Here is a 21,317-nt window from a genome sequence, read left to right on the forward strand (position 1 = left end):
GAATGCAGAGAACTGCCCAGGGCTTCTAACCTAATGACCACTCCTCACCTTCCTGTGGGTGTCGAAAGACTCAATGAAGGAAGTCTACAAGCATTATTCACAATATATGTATCATATCTTCTAAAATGCATTCAAAATTTCACCATGGAAGGTACAAGCTAACCAGTATTCACACAACACTTATTATACCACTCCATCTGCCAAACCAAAAGAACCAAACGAACAAGGATGGGCCAGCAATTTGGGATTTAGCCAACAAAATTGTATTCTTATTGGCTTAAACCACAAAATGATGGTCAAATACAACATGACAGAATTTCATGCCAGCTAAGGTGTCACCCAGATAAACAAGGTCCCTGTTATTTTTGCCAGGAAACTAGGGTGAACAGTGAAAAGTCAGCTACTGTAACAAATCCTGAAACACATCAGAGTTCAAGATCAGTACTATCAACATAAGAAGCCTGAATGACAAAGAATTGAAGCTGGCTGAGGAACTGGATAAGTACCAGATCGATACCATATGGGACACTGAAACAAAAAAGACAAAAACTGGTGAGATCTTTATAAGAAATAAATACAAGATGATACATTCAAGCAAAAACAATCAGGGAAAAGAAGGAGTAGCTATAGTATTCAACACTGAAAACAATGCTAATCTTCTTGAATGGTGGGCAATATCAAGTAGGGTGATGTGGGCAAATATCAGAATGTGGACAATGAGACTTATTTGTGCCTATGGTCCTACAGAAAGTTCTACGAAGGTAGAAGTAAAGGAATTTTTTTGGACTTTACAGAAAGCAACTGACACAACGAAAAAAAAAAAAAGTTGGTCCTTGATGGAGATCTAAATAGCAAAGTAGGATATGATTTCCAGACATACAGAAATATTTTGAGAAAATTTGGAGAAAAGAGCAAAGATAATAATAACATCAAATACCTGTTGGATTTCTACTCAGGACATGGACACAATATTCCAACATAAAAATGTGCATAAATTCATATGGAGAAAAGAGGCAAGGAATAAGAAAAGTCACAGTGACTATGTTATTGCTGATATTGATGTTTTCTCACTGGTGCAGGACACTAGAATATACAGAGGATTTGAAATTGGAAGTGATCACCATTTAGTCTTGAGCAAGATAAAAATGAATTTCATATTGAAAAGAAGAACGCGTAAGAAATTTTTAAAGCAAATAAAAGTTCAGCAGCTCTCAGATGTGAACTGTAGACTAAAATACACAAACATTATTGAAGAAAAAATGAAAGACTTTGAGAACAGGAACCAAACCTTGGAGATTCAGTGGCAAGCCCTGAAGAAAACATTGATTGATTCAGCCAGAGAAGCAAATGGTGAAGTTGTCTGCAAGGATAGAAAAATCAGATCTCCATTGTGCTCTTAGAGAATACACAAACAAATGTAAGAAAGCTAAACACTGTGCAAAACTAGCTAAACAAAAGTCATGGGAAGACTTTGGTAAGAACATAGAAAATAAATATCAAGAAAGTGGCAAAATATTATGAAGGCTGTTGAAAAAACTCAGAAATTGAGGAAAGAATGATGTAAAAGGAATTAGAGATGATTAAGGAATGAAAACTGGAGAAAAAGATATCTTTGATGTATGGAGTAATTACTTCGAAAAATTGCTACTAAATGAAACAAGCAGTGACAGCACAGTGGTAAAAAACACTCAAAACGCAATATAAAATATATATTTTTTCACTAGAGGTCAAGGCAGTAGAATAACCTTTGATCAAATCATTGTTTCTTTAGCATACTGTGTGAAATGTAACACGTCGGGAAATTAAAATAGTTATTTATAACATGGTTGTAAAGTCCATAATTTCTAAAATGAATGCTGATCACCGTTTAACACTAAAAGAAAGGATTATAATTATACAATCTGTCAGCATTCACTAACAATGGCATTACAGAAGTTTTATTTAGAAAGGCCTGCAACGAAATGTATAATTTCTAGTGGATTAACTGTAAATAGAAACTTTTGTCAGTGTGTGGTTGTTATATGATGTAATCAGTGATTGTTATATTCTAATTCTAAGGAAGAAAGAGGCAGTCTTTCTTTAGATAACTTCATGATTAAAAAAACAGGAGTATTAGCTGTGCATATCATTAATTTACATTCACATTGATATCTGTCTTTAGAAGCAAATTCTTGAGAATTCTGGAACTTAATAAGATTAGATTCAACACTGAAAGCATTTATCCAATATCATATTCGAACAAGGTTGCCTAATAGTTGAAGTAAAGATTAAGGATCTGACCATTGTGCTGATCATGCAAAAAAGTATTAAATATCATTATGTGTGGGCAAATATGAGAACGGGGAACTGGACAATGAGACTTATTTGTGCCTATGGTCCCACAGAAGGTTCTACTAAGGTAGAAGTGGAGGAATTTTTTGAGGCTTTAGAAAAAGCAACTGACACAATGAAAAAGGAAAAGTTGGTCCTTGTTGGGGATCTAAATAGTAGAGTAGGAAATGATTGTGAGACATACAAAAATATTTTGGGAAAATTTGGAGAAAAGAGCAAAGCTAATAATAATGGCAAATATCTGTTGGATTTCTGCTCAGGACATGGACTGGTTATTACTAACACCATGTTCCAACATAAAAATGTGCACAAATTCACATGGAGAGAAGAGGCTAGGAATAAGAAAAGTCTCATTGACTATGTTATTGTTGATAGTGATGTTTTCTCCCTGGTGCAGGACACCAGAGTGTACAGAGGATTTGAAATTGGAAGTGATCACTATTTAGTCTTGAGCAGGATAAAATTGAATTTCATATTGAAAAGAATAACATGTAAGAAAGTTTTAAAGCGAATAAAAGTTGAGCAGCTCTCAGATGTAAACTGTAGACTAAAATACAGAAATATTATTGAAAAGAAAATGAAAGAGTTTGAGAACAGGAATCAAACCTTGGAGATTCAGTGGCAAACTCTGAAGGAAACATTGATTGATTCTGCCAGAGAGGCATGTGGTGAGGTTGTGTGCAAAGATAAAAAAATCAGAACTCCCTGGTGGACACAGGAAGTTAAAGAGGCAGTGAAGGAAAAGAAGAAAGCATATCAAAAGTTCCTGGCAAATAAGTCAGCTTTTACTCTTACAGAATACAGAGACAAATGTAAGAAAGCTAAACAGTGTGTAAAACTAGCTAAACAAAAGTCATGGGAGGACTTTGGCAAGAATATAGAAAATAAATATCAAGAAGGTGGCAAAATATTCTGGAGGTTGTTGAAGAAGCTTAGGAATGGAGGAAAGAGTGCTGTAAAAGGAATTAGAGATGATAAAGGTGAAATGAAAACAGGAGAAAAAGATATCCTTGAAGTATGGAGTAATTACTTTGAAAAACTGCTAAATGAAACAAGCAGTGATGACAGCACAGTGATAAAAAACACTGACCAGGCATGCAGTCAGGAATACATATCCATACTTGAAGTAGAAAAAGCCATCAAAGGCTTGAAATGTGGAAAGGCAGCAGGAGTAGATGATATTCGACCAGAAATGCTGAAGTATGGTGGTATAAGAGTCTTACAGTGGCTGCACTGCATAGTTCAGAAAGCCTGGACAGAGGGACGAATTCCCGATGATTGGAGTAGAGCTCTCATAGTACCCATATATAAAAAGGGAAATAAAACTGAATGTGAGAATTACAGAGGTATTTCCCTACTGAGTGTTCCTGGCAAGATCTATGCAAGTATACTTGAGAAACGGTTGAGAAGAATTGTGGAAGAAAAGCTTGGTGAAGAACAAGCTGGATTCAGGCCAAATAGAGGCTGTCAGGATCAGATCTTCACTTTACGACAAATAGTCGAGAAAGCATGGGAATATAACAAAGATCTGTATTTAAGTTTTGTCGATTTGGAAAAGGCATATGACAAGGTGCCAAGAGAGAAGCTATTCAATACGCTGCAGTTATATGGTGTCAATGGGGCATTATATCAAGCAATACTTAGTCTTTATTTGAGTTGTGAGTCAGCAGTTAGAATTGAAGGAAGTACAGGAAGATGGTTTAATGTTAAATCTGGTGTGAGACAAGGATGTACATTATCCCCTCTGTTATTCATTATCTATATGGATCACATTATGAAGGAAAGTGGTATTAAACCTGATATCAAAATTGGAGATGTTAATGTCAGCTCTTTGCTTTATGCGGATGATGTTATACTTCTAAATAAATCCGCTACAAGTCTGCAAGATTCTCTGACTAAATTGAATAGCTGTTGTAATAGATATGGTATGAAGGTCAGCAATAAAAAGACAAAGACAATGAAAATAGGCAGAATCATTGAAAATGTCAACTGTGTTGTGAATGGAGAACCTGTGGAACAAGTAAAACATTTCAGCTACTTAGGCACAATTTTTACTGAAGATGGTAAACTAAATATAGAAATAGACAACAGAATCAGCAAAGCTGGTATCGTGGGAAGTCAATTGAATAAATTCATATGGAATAAGAAAGAAATTAGTCGGAACACTAAATTAGCTGTATACAAGACTGTGTTCAAACCAATTTTAACTTATGGATCTGAGAGCTGGGTCAGAAGTAAAACACTTGACCAAAGACTGGAGACCGCAGATATGAGAGTCCTGAGAAAGATTAGAGGCGTGAACAGATGGCATCAATGGCAATATCATATTAAAAATGAGGATATTAGGAAAGAACTTGACACTGTCAGCATCCAGGAATACGTTAGCAGAGCTAATCTCAGATGGTATGGTCACTTAAATAGAATGGGAGAGGAAAGATTAGCAAAACAAGTGTTCTCTGCCAGGCTGGCAGGAAAACGACCCAGAGGAAGACCAAGATATAGGTGGATTGATACAGTACAAAGTGCCTTAGACGATAGAAATATAAGATCTGATAATGTTGGAGTCTTGACAAGTAACAGACTGATTTGGAGGAAAATTGTAGATAGGAAGTTAGTAATGATGTAATTTTTTCATGTAGTACTGTCATATCCTGTACACCCCTTGAGGGTACATGGCAGGAATTTGATGATGATGATGTTTCTTCACTTGCATTAGTGATTGTTGAAGCAATTATACTATTATTTAAAGATGTTTTAAGGAGTACTACTGTGACTTAATGAGTTGACATATGCAGTCAAGCTCTAATTTTAGATCTACAATAATTCATATTTAAAGTAAGAATCAGTGAGAGAATGAATTTGTAGAAAAGTTTCATAATTTGTAAACTGTTTGTGATTTATTTGTAAATAGATAAGTTGTTTTCCAAAATCCAATAATCTCAGAGTTCATAAACGGAAATCTGTTGAACATTTATGTATTTCTTAACCCAGATATATATCTAAGCTGTGAAAAAAAAAAAAAAGTATTCTATACATTGATACAGCAAGGAGAAATTTCATAATAGCACTGTAGGGAGAGAAATTGTACAATAGTGGAACAAGTTAGAAATGGCTGCACTATTTCCTCACTAACTTCAAACCCTATTCCTAGTTTTGTTGATGCCAGTACACTCCAAGCCTTGTAAGTGTTCAAATGATTCAAGCTTCAGGGCAGAATGAACTTAATCTTAAACATGGGTCTTCATGACATTTTCCAATAAGAGGGGAAAATATAGAATTTCAATATTACCATAACACAGTTCTGCCTTATTTTTTATAAAAAGATTTCACGTTGCTTTCACTTAGTTTTGCTGATATGCAAATCTAAAGTAGAGATTAGATTTCTCTTCTCAAGTTGCAAACACCTTTAACCTTTTCTGACACAATCATAGATATAGCCTCCTCTTCTTCTTTGGCACTACAGCCCCATGTAGGGCCTTGGCCTACCATTTTTGGGTTTCATAACTCACTACGAGGTGGGGTCATCACCCCCATGCTCAACCATGTGTAATTGTTTGTGAAGCATTGTGTTCTTAAGATCGGTTTTCCTGCTTTGCGGGAGGAAAAACTCCAGATAAACTGGGTAGGAAAAAAACCTGCAGTCCATGTCCAAGACCAGCTAACTTGGCTATGTCTGAGAAAAATCCTTAGCTCTTCATGTCAGTGACGAGAATCAAATGCAGGACACTCCTTTCCCGGCATATGGTTGCAGAGCATGTAACCACTCGGCTAACCAGGCAGACATATAGCCTCCTCACCCTCCAAAATAAACACTTCAACAGGTTTCTTCCTTTCCCTTAACCACTTGCCACACATGCCACAATTGTGTTATAATTGAAACAACCACTCAGATGTGAGAGGTTGATATATAAAAAAATTTAAGCAAAGAAATTAGATGGTAACAATTTAAAAGAGATCAAACATATAGATAACGCTAATGTTCCCTAAAACAACAGAAGGTTACTAAGTTTGTTTTCAATTACCTTCCAAAAGACAGCAAAATTAGGAAAGCCCTCTGTATCATACTAGTTGCATTGGTTAATTCTTATTGATGAAACAGTTAAGAAAAAATGCCAAGCTTGCAGCCTTGAAGGTTATACTTCAAGATGTATAGATTGCAGACTATTTTATTAATAGAAATTATAGTTAAGAGTTTTACTTGTAGTTATGCCAATAAAATTCTTATTGTATTCACATTAAAAATAGAATAAAATCTCTATCATACTACTCCATCACCATGAATGAAATGAAACAAATTTTAAAGACAAGAATAAATTACAGTTCATGCCATTTTATCTTATAGTGTTGTCTCTCTGCTCAGTGGAATGTACGTAGTTGATTCTCACTATGGCTCACACACTTAGGGATTTTCGGAATAGTTTGTTATAGTGGATATTTTTGCTATAGCAATTTTTCTTTATAAAAGCATTATGCATATGGGACTTGGGTCAAGACTTTTACTGGTAGTTTGCTACAATAAATTTATTATAATGGCATCTACTATAGGAGGAGTTGATCTTAAATACCATTTCTGTTATAAAAGTTTTTTTTCCTATTATTATAGCAATTACTTGAATCTCTTCTATAAATGCCACCCTGGTTGGATGAATGGATAGCATACCCATTCTCTATCTTCAACCAAGAGGTTGTGTATTTGAATCCCACCATGGGAATGGATGATTATAAAAGCCTGCTCTGGATGAGCTCGTATAATGCCTTGAGTTTATAAGGCTTGTCTTTTTTTTTTTTTTTTTTTCAAAAAACCCCTTATTTTGAGAAAGTTCCAATATAAGTCAAATTTATTTAATTAAAAAACTGAAGACTTTGGTCAATAAATTTTGTAATTAAAATTAATATTGGTGAGTTCCACATATTTTAGAGTACACATATTAAAAATGGACCCCCCCCGTCACATCAGAGGATAGTTACATATCTCAAAACATAAGAATGGCTTAGTCAGTAAGGAACATGATAATTAGAAAATTTGTATTTTGAAAAATAAATACATCACCAAATTCCTGATATCTACCCTCAAGATGTGCACAGAATATTGTAAAAGTAGTAATAATTTAAGATTAATTGTATAGTACTAACTTCCTATAAACAATTTTCTTCCAAATTAAACCTGTTATTTGTCAAGACTCCAATACTATCAATTTTTAAATTTCAGTTTTTATGGCACTACTAACTTCAATCACTCTAACTAGAGCTTGCTTGGTCTTCCTTTGGATTTTTTTCATAGCATCAGATACCTGTTCTGACAGTTTCCTCTCCCATTCTGTTTAAGTTAGCATACCACCTTGGATTAGGTCTGCTCATACATTTAAGAATGCTAAAAATGTAAGTTCATTTCCTAATATCCCCAATTTTTTATATGTTCTGCCAATGATTTTATCTACTCACTCCCTTAAATTTTTCAGAGCTCTCAAATCCCTGGTCTTCAGTCTTTGATCAATATATAAATTTATTCAGTTGACTCTCCACCAGCTGTTTATTCTATAATCTATTTCTCACATTTGTCATCTTCACTAAAAGTTTTATCCTAAATATCTGAAATATTTTACATTTTTCTATAGTTTCTATATCAAGAATATAAGTTGCTTTTTTTCAAGGTTTCTTCTTATTTTCATAGTGTTTGTTTCTATTGCTGATTTTCAGAAGTAAAAATAAAACTGGCATTTTTAGCAAACTTTATGGTTTGCTAAAAATACACAAACAGAATGCAATCTTAAGACCAGCAGTTGGTTACTGGTTCTCCTTACTTATAAACTGCCAAAAATGTTTGACCAGTTTATAAGCTAAATGTATCCCAAGAGCTCTTTCATCATTACTGGTTGCAATGCCTCTCACTAAAAATTTGTGCACTTCAAATCCTGCTTGTCACACAATCCTTAAAAATAATGACATTATGATCAGTTATAATATAGCCTCCTCCATTCACAAATGCACTGCTAAAAGAAACCTCAGAACTTATTCAGATGATTTGGCCATTGACATAGTAGTGCTATTCACTTTTACCATGGACTATGGTAATTTGACTTGGCAGAAAAAACTTACAAGCAGATTGAAGGTTCTGCTTTGCATTTCCCCCTCTGAAAAAAACAACCCTAAACGTTATTCCACTCAAATCAACAATATGTATGGTCATGCTACACTGATGATGTATTCTCCCACTTGGCCACAATGCTTGGTACGCTGAAAAAATTTTAGCACACCTTAATAACTAAAATTCTAAGATCGACTTCACTAAAAAAAAAAAAAAAGTCTACTTCCTCCTTGACACCCTGGTTACTCAACTAATCCTTATCTTTTTTCTGTACAAGAAGCCTACTCACACTAGAAGAAACATTTCATTAATCACATCACCACTCCTCCCAGCAGTATGCTGTTATTAAACCTTAGTAGAGTTGGAATCATCTGCTCAGACCATTCCAGTCTATGGTTTTTAGCTAGCTTGCATATTTTCAAAATCGACAGAAGTTTCCATCCATCTCCCCAAAATTCAGATTACAAAAAAATCAAAAAATCTACTGTCATCCCTTACCTTGGCAAAAATTTCACACATTCTTAAGATGCAATATGACAAATATTAACTACCCTCATCCAAAAATCCTCTTATCGCCTGGTGCTAGCATTTCACTCTTGGAAGCACAAACTTTGGGCAAGTAGAATGAAGAACTGACATCTAACAGAATAAAAGCAGGTGTTCATTACTCATTACAACTGTTGTGGGGGTGGTAGACTATGCCAGTAATCACTGGATCCAATGGGGAAACTTCTGTATTATACAGAAACATATGCAATTCTCAGACTTCTTGGAATTTACGACAATACTGCAACACTCTCCAAATTTAAATAAATATAGCTGCCTCACCTTATGCAAAATCTGGGAGATGATAATCTAGAGACTTTCAATGGATCGAGCAAGATCCCATACTAACAAAAGACACCAGCTAAGACTTGGAGTGCCTGCATGCATAGGCAGAATGCATATATTTGATTGGATACTAATTATTGTCATTTGGATTTAAGGCCAGAGTAACTAAGGGTATGAAGTATATGAGGTCTGTCTGTCAACTGTGTGTGTTCTTCTGGCTGGTTTGGGTAGTTAATGGTAAAGATAAATAAGATATGATGTTAGCATCAATTTTTGTTGGTATTTAACGCTTCAGCATTATTGATATAGAGAAATGTCTTTGGAGTCATTGTTGTCTATCTGAGAAGCAAAAAAACTACTTGTTACTATTCTTGTCTTAGTGTTTTATTTTAAACTTTGTGCAGCCAGCAGACATTGAGATCAATTAGTTCTTACAGTAATATTCCTTGAAGGTGCTCTCTTACCATTACAGATAATACAGAAGTTTGATTTCTGTGGGAAATGCACAAGTACTTTCCTTCATTCATCATTCTCCTTCTTTGCATCAGAAAACTAAGTTTGTTTTCTTTAAGCTATTTGTTTGCTAGCATTTATTTATTTACTAAAATTTTAAAATTTATTTCAATTTTTCATATTTTTTGTCTTTTAACTTTTATGCTATTATTGTCTTTATTTATTTTGGTTTTAATTTCGAATGCTCCTTCTGACTTGCTTCTAACAATTACTGGTCATTTAAAGTATTTTAAATAAGACAAACTAGTCGATTTATAGATCATATAAACAATTTCATATTTCATTCTTTCACAATTATTAGTGCTTGAAGACTTGGAATACAAAACTGCTACAAGGGTAGAATATAGTAATAAGTCAATTCCATTAGATATTGTTTTGGTTGAAAGTGAACATCCCCCCCCCCCCATTTGCAAAGTGATAATTGCTCCTGTGCTGGAAACAACTGAGAGTCAATTCTGGTATAACTGCTGTGCAACTTCATCATCATCATCATCATCAAATTCCTGCCATGTACCCTCAAGGGGTGTACAGGATATGACAGTACTACATGAAAAAATTACATCATTACTAACTTACTATTTACAATTTTCCTCCAAATCAGTCTGTTACTTGTCAAGACTCCAACATTATCAGATCTTATATTTCTATCATCTAAGGCACTTTGTGCCTTAGATGATAGAAATGGGTCGTTTTCCTGCCAACCTGGCAGAGAACACTTGTTTTGCTAATCTTTCCTCTCCCATTCTATTTAAGTGACCATACCATCTGAGATTAGCTCTGCTAACGCATTCCTGGATGCTGACAATGTCAAGTTCTTTCCTAATATCCTCATTTTTAATATGATATTGCCATTGATGCCATCTGTTCACGCCTCTAATCTTTCTCAGGACTCTCATATCTGCGGTCTCCAGTCTTTGGTCAAGTGTTTTACTTCTGACCCAGCTCTCAGATCCATAAGTTAAAATTGGCTTGAACACAGTCTTGTATACAGCTAATTTAGTGTTCCGACTAATTTCTTTCTTATTCCATATGAATTTATTCAATTGACTTCCCACGATACCAGCATTGCTGATTCTGTTGTCTATTTCTATATTTAGTTTACCATCTTCAGTAAAAATTGTGCCTAAGTAGCTGAAATGTTTTACTTGTTCCACAGGTTCTCCATTCACAACACAGTTGACATCTTCAATGATTCTGCCTATTTTCATTGTCTTTGTCTTTTTATTGCTGACCTTCATACCATATCTATTACAACAGCTATTCAATTTAGTCAGAGAATCTTGCAGACTTGTAGTGGATTTATTTAGAAATATAACATCATTCGCATAAAGCAAAGAGCTGACATTAACATCTCCAATTTTGATATCAGGTTTAATACCACATTCTTTCATAATGTGATCCATATAGATAATGAATAACAGAGGAGATAACGTACATCCTTGTCTCACACCAGATTTAACATTAAACCATCTTCTTGTACTTCCTTCAATTCTAACTGCTGACTCACAACTCAAATAAAGACTAAGTATTGCTTGATATAATGCCCCATTGACACCATATAACTGCAGCGTATTGAATAGCTTCTCTCTTGGCACCTTGTCATATGCCTTTTCCAAATCGACAAAACTTAAATACAGATCTTTGTTATATTCCCATGCTTTCTCGACTATTTGTCGTAAAGTGAAGATCTGATCCTGACAGCCTCTATTTGGCCTGAATCCAGCTTGTTCTTCACCAAGCTTTTCTTCCACAATTCTTCTCAACCATTTCTCAAGTATACTTGCATAGATCTTGCCAGGAACACTCAGTAGGGAAATACCTCTGTAATTCTCACATTCAGTTTTATTTCCCTTTTTATATATGGGTACTATGAGTGCTCTACTCCAATCATCGGGAATTCGTCCCTCTGTCCAGTATTTCTGAACTATGCAGTGCAGCCACTGTAAGACTCTTATACCACCATACTTCAGCATTTCTGGTCGAATATCATCTACTCCTGCTGCCTTTCCACATTTCAAGCCTTTGATGGCTTTTTCTACTTCAAGTATGGATATGTATTCCTGACTGCATGCCTGGTCAGTGTTTTTTTATCACTGTGCTGTCATCACTGCTTGTTTCATTTAGCAGTCTTTCAAAGTAATTACTCCATACTTCAAGGATATCTTTTTCTCCTGTTTTCATTTCACCTTTATCATCTCTAATTCCTTTTACAGCACTCTTTCCTCCATTCCTAAGCTTCTTCAACAACCTCCAGAATATTTTGCCACCTTCTTGAAATTTATTTTCTATATTCTTGCCAAAGTCCTCCCATGACTTTTGTTTAGCTAGTTTTACACACTGTTTAGCTTTCTTACATTTGTCTCTGTATTCTGTAAGAGTAAAAGCTGACTTATTTGCCAGGAACTTTTGATATGCTTTCTTCTTTTCCTTCACTGCCTCTTTAACTTCCTGTGTCCACCAGGGAGTTCTGATTTTTTTATCCTTGCACACAACCTCACCACATGCCTCTCTGGCAGAATCAATCAATGTTTCCTTCAGAGTTTGCCACTGAATCTCCAAGGTTTGATTCCTGTTCTCAAACTTTCATTTTCTTTTCAATAATATTTCTGTATTTTAGTCTACAGTTCACATCTGAGAGCTGCTCAACTTTTATTCGCTTTAAAACTTTCTTACATGTTATTCTTTTCAATATGAAATTCAATTTTATCCTGCTCAAGACTAAATAGTGATCACTTCCAATTTCAAATCCTCTGTACACTCTGGTGTCCTGCACCAGGGAGAAAACATCACTATCAACAATAACATAGTCAATGAGACTTTTCTTATTCCTAGCCTCTTCTCTCCATGTGAATTTGTGCACATTTTTATGTTGGAACATGGTGTTAGTAATAACCAGTCCATGTCCTGAGCAGAAATCCAACAGATATTTGCCATTATTATTAGCTTTGCTCTTTTCTCCAAATTTTCCCAAAATATTTTTGTATGTCTCACAATCATTTCCTACTCTATTATGCAACTTTCCTTTATTAAAACACACACAATTTTCTTTAGTTCCCAAACAAGAAAAATAACTTCTTCCATTCTAAATCAAACTTAACCAGATATGCATGTCAGGTTAGGGTTCATTTGTTGATTTATTATCAAGCATGGATCCACTGGCTGATGAATTCTTTCATTTTAATTAATTTTGAATCCTATTTGAATTTTACATTTTAACTTTTGCATTTTTATATTTTTCAGTTCTATATGTTGTTTAATTTTAAGCTGCTATTTTCTTAAGTATGTGGAGTGAACTTTTATTTCTACCAACTTGAAGGTTGATTTATGTTTTAATGATGGTGAGTGAGTTGAAAGCATGGTGGTGAGTTGCTAGACAATTATCACTTAAAATTTCCTTGAAGTGGGTACAGATCAAAGATCATAAACATTAAGCCTTTGTTCAATAGCCAATATTCTGGTAGAACAATATTATAGTATTCCTAAGTTTCTAATTCAGCCATTAAGTTACTACTACACCAAGCTAACTGATCAATTACAGCTCCACACCATACTTGTTAGAGTTCAAGTGGATGAGTGCTTATCTGAAGCATATTGAACAAACTTCCAATTGAAGAAATAGTGAATATCATACTGTATTTCTTTAATTTACAGTTTTAAGAGAACAGTATCAACTTCATTAGCTGTCAGTCAATGGGTCTCTCTCTTCCTTGCATGATTCAAACTACCAACAGAAAGCTGACTTGTTCCCACCACCTGTCCATCATTTTATTCTCCTCCTTGTTGGACTGAGGCTAACTTATGCAAACTACAACCTGTTCGTCATTTGTGCCACCTCTCTCTATGTCAGAGGAGTTAGTAAACAATTACAAAATTGAGACACTGCTAACATTTTCAGATTGTGTTTGATTTTAATAATACTGACTGTATATATATTTAGTTTATTATGACTATTTCAGATGACAATAACTTAAGCTATTGTAACACTTTAAAACAAACATTAATTCTGGATTTAATTTCTCACTCTTTTAGTTCTTTCTTATGCTTCTCTCATTAATGTTTGAATTTGGGATTTTTAATTTTGTCTTTTCATGTGCTGATTTCCCAATATTTCCTTTGTTTTTTTATCTTGCTATTTCCTTTGCATTCAGATATCAGTGTACAATTCCCCATTTTCCCTTTTGTGTACTATATTTTCTTTTACTTTATATAAAAGAAAATTTACTTTATAAAAGAAAAGTAATTTTCTTTTACTATATATACCTTGTGTATTGCTATAACCTTTGTAATGGTGCAGTATGACCTTCAATGTCCTTGCATCAATAAACCAATCCTTTATTAACTAACCTCGGCTACAGTTTTCTTGCCAGATTTATCACTCATCAATAGAAGATAATGCTGTTTTGACTACAACATATTGGGTATTTATTAGTTCTCCCCTCCTCCAAAGTAGTAGTGTGCATTACAAAACTGGAAGTCAACAAGCTGTTTATGTTTTAATTTGAATCACACCCCCTTCCCCCTTCTTTATTCTCATTTTGCTATAGCTAACAATATTTTGTTTTATTTCGTTATTAAAGCTCTTTCACAATAAGTATTTGATTTAGTTAAAAACAAAGATATATTTTGAATTTTATTGAAATAACACAGTACCAAATATGAAATTATTGTATGAGATGGGGAGGGTGGAATAGTTTCATCCTTTTTTTATTTTCAAGTTTTAATTCGAAAAAACCTTAATGCATCTTATGAATACTTTTCATACAAAACTGTCTGCTCAAGAAACCATCTTGAGCAGACAGTTTTCAGGAGCCAATCAGTGTAAACATTACACTAAGCTACCCTCTCATCTAAAGGCATGGTGACCACATTTCACATCTGTTACATTCCAGACGTGAAAAATGGTCACTATGCCTTAGACGGAGGAAGAAATTTTACGTTTATGTTATATGTTTCTGTCGTGCTGTGTAGCTCAATCGAAAAATATATGTGGTTGGCAAACGTAAATTTCAGAATGTGCAATGTGATGTCCATTTGCTAGATGGACATAATCAAATACTATTGGTTCTATGGAACATAAGCTGGAAGTTTGCTATAGCACATCACTTTGTTATAGTGGAGTCTGCTATAAAGTGACTTAACAGTGAATACTCAAGATATTCAAATACTCTAACACAGAGATGGAAAAGTTATCAGAAACCTGAAAGTGGAAAGCCTACTGGAGATGATCTTCAACCAGAAATGTTCAAATATGAGGGTTGCAGAAGCTACATTGCATAATTCAAGACTGAATTCCAGATGATAAGGGATACTCGATAGCATCCCTATAAAAAGGGAAATAAAACTAAATAGGAAAATTAAGAATTTCCTACTGTGTGTTGTGGGTAAGATTTAGGCAAACATATTTGAGAAGAGATAAAGAAAGTTATGGAAGAACATGCAAGATTTAGACCAAATGGAGGACTGTCAGGATCAAATTTTCATGTTAAGAAAGTCAAGAAACAATAGGAGTATAACAACAATCTGTACTCAAGTTTTGGAGATTTCGAAAAGGCATATGAAAAGCTGTTTCAAAATGCTGCAATTATATAGTGTAAATAGGACATTAAACAAACAAGCAAATCTATAGTTAAGTTGCAATTTCAAACTGCAAGGAAGTAGAGGAAAGTGGTTTCATGTAAGGATGCATGCAATCTCCATTGTTATTCATCATCCATATAGACTACATTATAAAGGAGAGAGGCATTGAACAGGTTATGAAAACTGTTCAATGCCTCTCTAAATTCATCTCTTTTTATAACATTACATTACTAAATAAGTCCAGTACAAGTATTTAAAATTATTTAATTAAACATAACTGCTGGAACTAATGTTGCACAAAAATCAGCAATAAAAAGAAAATATGAAAAGAGACAGGACATAATAATCAACTGCATTCTCAATGGAATATCTATATAACAAATAAAATTTTCCAGTGTTTAAGTATGTTCAGTGAAAACAGAATTAAATATGGAAATAGAATAAGTAAAACTGGTAAATGCTGGGGAATAATTGAATGAATTTATATGGAATAAGAGAAAAATTAGCCAAAACACTAAACTAGAAATTAAACTATAAGAGTGTTCAAACCAAGTTTAACTTAGGGATTTGCAAGTGGGTTAGAAATAAAACAGCTGATCAAAGACTAGAGACAACAGATAATGAATCCTAAGAAAAATAAGCTGCATAAACAAAACATTAATAATGGATTCATGTAAAAAATGAGAATATCAAGGAGTGACATTAATAACACTGAAGAATGTGTGAACAGAACTAATCTAAAGTTACTTAAACAGGTAAGAAAAAAATTAGCAAAATGGGTAATACCAAGATGGCAGGAAAAAGACCCAGAGGAAGATCAAAATTTAGATATCGATGCAGTTAGAAGAATAAAATGACAATACTCGAGACATGACTTATTTGGTAGAAAATTATTGAAGGAAATTAATAATAACTAAATCACGGTACTATCATAGTGTCCTAAACACCCCTTGAGGATACATTTGAGGGTAACATAACAGGAATTTATGATGATGATCATAAAAAAAAAAGTTTCAATTCATTCACAAATGTGCTTATGGAGCTTGGGAGGTTCGAAATAGATTTACCATGCTATTAATGTAGCAGTGCTGATAAGTTCATAATTACCAGTACTCACTGAGATTTACAATATAAAGAGAAATGGAAGAGATTATTAATGTTTCCTCAACAAATTTAATTTCACTTACATATTCACAGTCTTGAAATATGTTGGTGAAATACGCAGATGCTCTATAATGATTTCAGTACAAGCACATGTACTCAAAATTTTTGAACTATATTAATACCTGCCATTTCAACTCAATAAGTGTGACTAACACAGACTAAATTGCTATCTGGACAATTAGATGTTCAAAGGCATGGCAAACTTCCACAATTAAAATTATTGTTAATCTTTAAATTTTCAATGTTTTAATATCTTTAGTCTTCAAATTGTAATTATATTTAACTGCAGCTGAACATTACTCAAATTTGAAGATGGAAAAAAATTGTATAATAAATATCATACAACATGAATCAAACTTTTAAATGTGATTTGATTTTGCATTTAAAAGCTGAAGCTGGAAATTCTAGGAAATTACCACTGCAATTTTATATTATAAAATTAAGTATAATCAAAAGATGTTATTGATTATTTATTATTAAAATTGATTTATTATTAAAATTTATAATAAAAAAAGTTCTTACCGAACGACACACATCACAGATAACATCTTCATCATATTCTATGCCTAAACCTTCTTGAGTTTTAAGAGCTTCTTGGAAGTTTTCAAAACACTGCAAAAATAGCACAGCCAATTATATAACAAATAACGGTATAAAGTTCAAATAGAGATTGATGATAAAGATGTGACTCCAAGAAATTAAATCTCATAGATAATAAATCAACCATTAAATACTAACAACTGGAAATTATTACTATTACTATATGAGTATACTTACAGTGGATTAGAATAAGACATTAAGCATCTGTGGACACTAATGGAGAAGATGGACGATAATGATATGATTCAGTAATGAAACTGACTTCATATAAATCAAAATATGGACAAGGAAAATATTTTCTTGTGCATCTTTCTCAAAGTAGTTAGACCCCGAGTTACGTAATAATGTGTTCTGTAAACCTTTACGTAACTCAAATTTGTAAATTACATACATACGATAAAATGTTCAATGGCTACTCATACCGCCGTCTTACATTAATTTTTTTTGCTATTAATCAGATATGTTCCTTTTTTAATATTTTTCATTTTTGGGGATTAAAAAAAATTTATCAATTGCATTTGAATAATATACATACTGTAAATATGAAAAATACATAATATAAAAGAATATAAAAACAAACTGAAATATTCACTTTTCAAATTTAAAAAAATGTGACGTTTTTCCAGCGCATTCGGTTTTGCGTTTGCATTCCATTTTAAGGGTAAAAAAACAACAAAACTAGCAGTGATAACAAGTGACTGAGCTAACCGTGTGAGGCATCTACTACTGTACTGCAATAACACTGTCAAAGACGCACCTGCGCAAAGCCGTAAACATTTTCATACGTACTAGTATTTATTACGTAACTGCAAATTTATGTAAGTCGCATGTTACGTAACTCAGAGTGTAACTGTAATCCTTAAGAGACCAAATATACTTGTTATAGTGTTCACACGAGGCTTTGAAATAATCTGGAATATTTATCTGCTGTGGCAGTATTTAATTCTGCTGTTCACATTCTTCTGAAAGTCAAACTATAAATTCAGCATCTTTTCAATCTCAATTTCAACTAAAAACAGTAAAAAATCTGATAGAGTCAAGTCAAGAGAATGGTTGAGCAGTGCAACATGCTTGTGAGCCAGAAACATCTGTACATTGTTCTGGAGGCAGGAGCAGCATCATGCAATAGTTGCCAATTAGACTGTTCTAAATATGGCCACATGCCTTGATTCTTGCCAACAAACATTTCAGCAGTTACCTTTTAGTGGAAATTTACCAGCCTAGTTGCTGACAATGGGTTCAAATTCATGCAATGGACATCAATGTTTGTGATTATCTTTAGATAAGAGATTAATTTCACTGCCTATTATGCAAATGATGTTCTGTTTACTGGAGGCCTGAAAAATTGCCATGTTTGGTCTTTACAATAGGACTTTTGGACTACATAAAAAAATGAATTAAAAATAGAAAAAAAAAAAACATTAGCCCATCCAAGATAACTTACAAGTTTACAAAACATTTTGTGGATGAGAGTAATATAAAACAAATAATAAAATAAAATAATTTTAAATAATGCTAGTAACAGCACCTTCTAGATTATCCCAAAAGGGATAATCTAGAAGGTGCTGTTACTAGCGTTATTAAAAAATACAACCGGCATGGTTCTGATAAATGATTTCTAAAACAAACCCTTCTTGCTCTCAGTAAGATTGGTTTCTCTAATCCTCTTCTAGAACAATAATTACATAATTTTTTTTATTTCAATTCAATGTCGTTTTTTTTTTATACGAATATATACTACAGTTCACAGATAATTCATTGCAGCAAGGAAAATTGAAATGATATTGCATTGATACCGATATATGAAAAATAATGCAGTGCAAGATAAATTTCACAAAATATTTTTTATGTATTATTTATTAAGATTTTAAATTAGATTTTTATTCTTATACACTGAAAGTAATATTTTATTGATTGCTGAGTTTTCTAATTTCTGCTTCATCTTAAAAAGTTGTAAATATTCTTTCTTACTTAGATACTACAGGTCCTGTTGGTGGAATATTAATATTTACAAAACTGGAATAGGGTGGTTTAGGGAGAAAGGATAGAATATTTAAGAATATTTATTCTGCAAACTGTTCACTATTTTTCTGCCCACTTAGACACCATCCAGATGTGATAAAATAGGTATGTATGTGTGTGTGTGTGTGTGTATATACATATATATATATATATACATACACACATGTGGGCTGTTCAATTAGTAATAAGACTAATTTTACTGTGGCGAAACCACTCATCACAATATTAATTTCTGTGGAATAAAGAAATGTTGCTGTATGTATTAACAAAAGAGGTTGATAGATGGCATATACAGGCTGATGTGCCAGAGTGTCACGTGACTAAACGCAAGTGCTCATCGGCACGCCTGTGCGACCAGTCTTCGAAATGGAAGTGTCCTTGGAACAGCATTATGCGATTAAATTTTGTGTGCGTTTGCAAAAATCGGCATCGGACACTTTTAACATGATACGCGAAGCTTTCCACGATGAAGCAATGTTGAGGGCAAGTGTTTTTCGCTGCCATAAAACTTTTAAGGAAGGAAGGCAAAATATGGAAGATCTTGAACGTGAGGGAAGACTGTCAACGTCCATCACAGAGACGATGATCAATACAGCAGCGATTATCATCAAGCATGTCAAAAGGAAGCGTCCATTGCTGAAGAATGGCTTCTTATTGCACCACGATAATGCAAGGCCACATATTGCTGGTTGTGTAGTGGACGTGTTGCAGAAGAACAACACAGATACCACATCCTCCATACAGTCCTGATCTCGCACCGTGCGATTTCTGGCTGTTTCCTCGGCTCAAGAAACCACTAAGAGGCGGCCATTTCGAAAGCAACAAAGCATGTGTAAAAGCTGCAGAGGCGGTTTTGAAAGAACTTTCAAAAAACAGACTCTCACATGTGTTTAAGAAGTAGACGCAATGTTGGGACAAACGCATCGCGTCTCACAGTAGTTACTTTGAAAAAGACCATGTAAATTATGACGATTAAAGGTAATCTGTTTTCTGTATAAATATAGTCTTATTACTTATTGAACAGCCTACGTATATATATATATATATATATATATATATATATATATATATATGAACTAAATCAGAAGATGAGGTTTTCAGTTATTGAATACACATGTAATTTGAAAATGACTCCATATTTCCCTGCATAGGAAAGATATTTTGTACACTGTTATCATTCACAAGTTTAAGATTATAGGTGCATTTTTTGAGTAATTATATTAAAGAAAATAATAAAATTATGTAAATGCTATCATAATAATGTCTTCTTCCTATCCAGGTTCTAGGCCAAGTGGCCTGTTCCGGACTCAGTCCATCTTCTTCTTGGTCGTCCCCTATTTCTTGTTCCTCTAGGCATATATGTTAAGAATGTTTTTGGTAATCTTTCTCTCTGCATTCTTGCTATAGGGTCTAGTCAGTTTTTTCTATATTTAATCACTGAGTCTGTTATGGAATTAATTTTAAGATTTTTAATTATTTCACTATTTCTTTTTTTTTTTTATCTAATAGAGTTAGTTTTTCTGCTTTTATAGGGAATTTCATTTCTGCTGCCTGAATTTTCTGTATATATCTTTCTCCAAAGGTCCATATCTCACTTCCATATAATAGTGTAGGTTTAGCTATTGTTTTGTAGACTCTAAGTCTTGTGTGTTTCTGTACATAATTAGGTTTAAAGGTTTTGTTAATTACTCCAGTGATTTTTATAAAGTTTTCATCTTAAAATCAATATCTATTTCATTTAGGTAAACTAGTTTACAGCCTAGGTATTTAAAATTATTAACTTGCTCAATTATTTTATTATTTATTACTATTTTACTTCTGACAGGGTCATCTCCTGGAAAAGCCATGACTTTAGTTTTCTCCGATGATATTTCCAGACCATATTGTTGTATATTACTATTATTACGGGCAACTCCAGGGAGTCATTAGACTCATCGAGGGAGGCCCCAAATCATATTCATCACAACTATCTGACATTCATACAGTATCTATCATACCTCGCCTTAAACTCATTCACTGTCACAGCATCCACTACAGACTCAGGGAGCGCATTCCACTCATTCACTACTCTAAAAGTAAAGAACCCAGCTCTAACACCTTTACTAACCACACTTTTGCCCAGTTTCCATGGATGTCCCCTAGTCCTCCCACAACCAGCCCTGTTCTCAAAAATATCTTCTGAATTAATTTTATA

At 33.6% G+C, this 21,317-nt stretch overlaps 1 protein-coding gene across 9 annotated transcripts in view; it reads right to left on the minus strand.

Moving 5' to 3' along the window:
- The window catches only part of LOC150097938 (protein Jade-1-like), a 335,931-nt gene that overhangs the window by 103,501 nt on the left and 211,113 nt on the right, over nucleotides 1-21,317 (minus strand). For all 9 annotated transcript variants that reach the window (XM_090405951.1, XM_090405944.1, XM_090405950.1 and 6 more), the window contains one exon: nucleotides 17,024-17,113. In XM_090405951.1, the coding sequence (XP_090262077.1) occupies nucleotides 17,024-17,113 (90 nt within the window). The remainder of the gene's footprint in view (nucleotides 1-17,023; nucleotides 17,114-21,317) is intronic.

Source organism: Typopeltis vanoorti, chromosome 16 (genome assembly GCF_054136105.1).
Source record: "Typopeltis vanoorti isolate ZY-2024b chromosome 16, IOZ_Tvanoo_1.0, whole genome shotgun sequence".
In the NCBI taxonomy this organism is placed as follows: domain Eukaryota; kingdom Metazoa; phylum Arthropoda; class Arachnida; order Uropygi; family Thelyphonidae; genus Typopeltis; species Typopeltis vanoorti.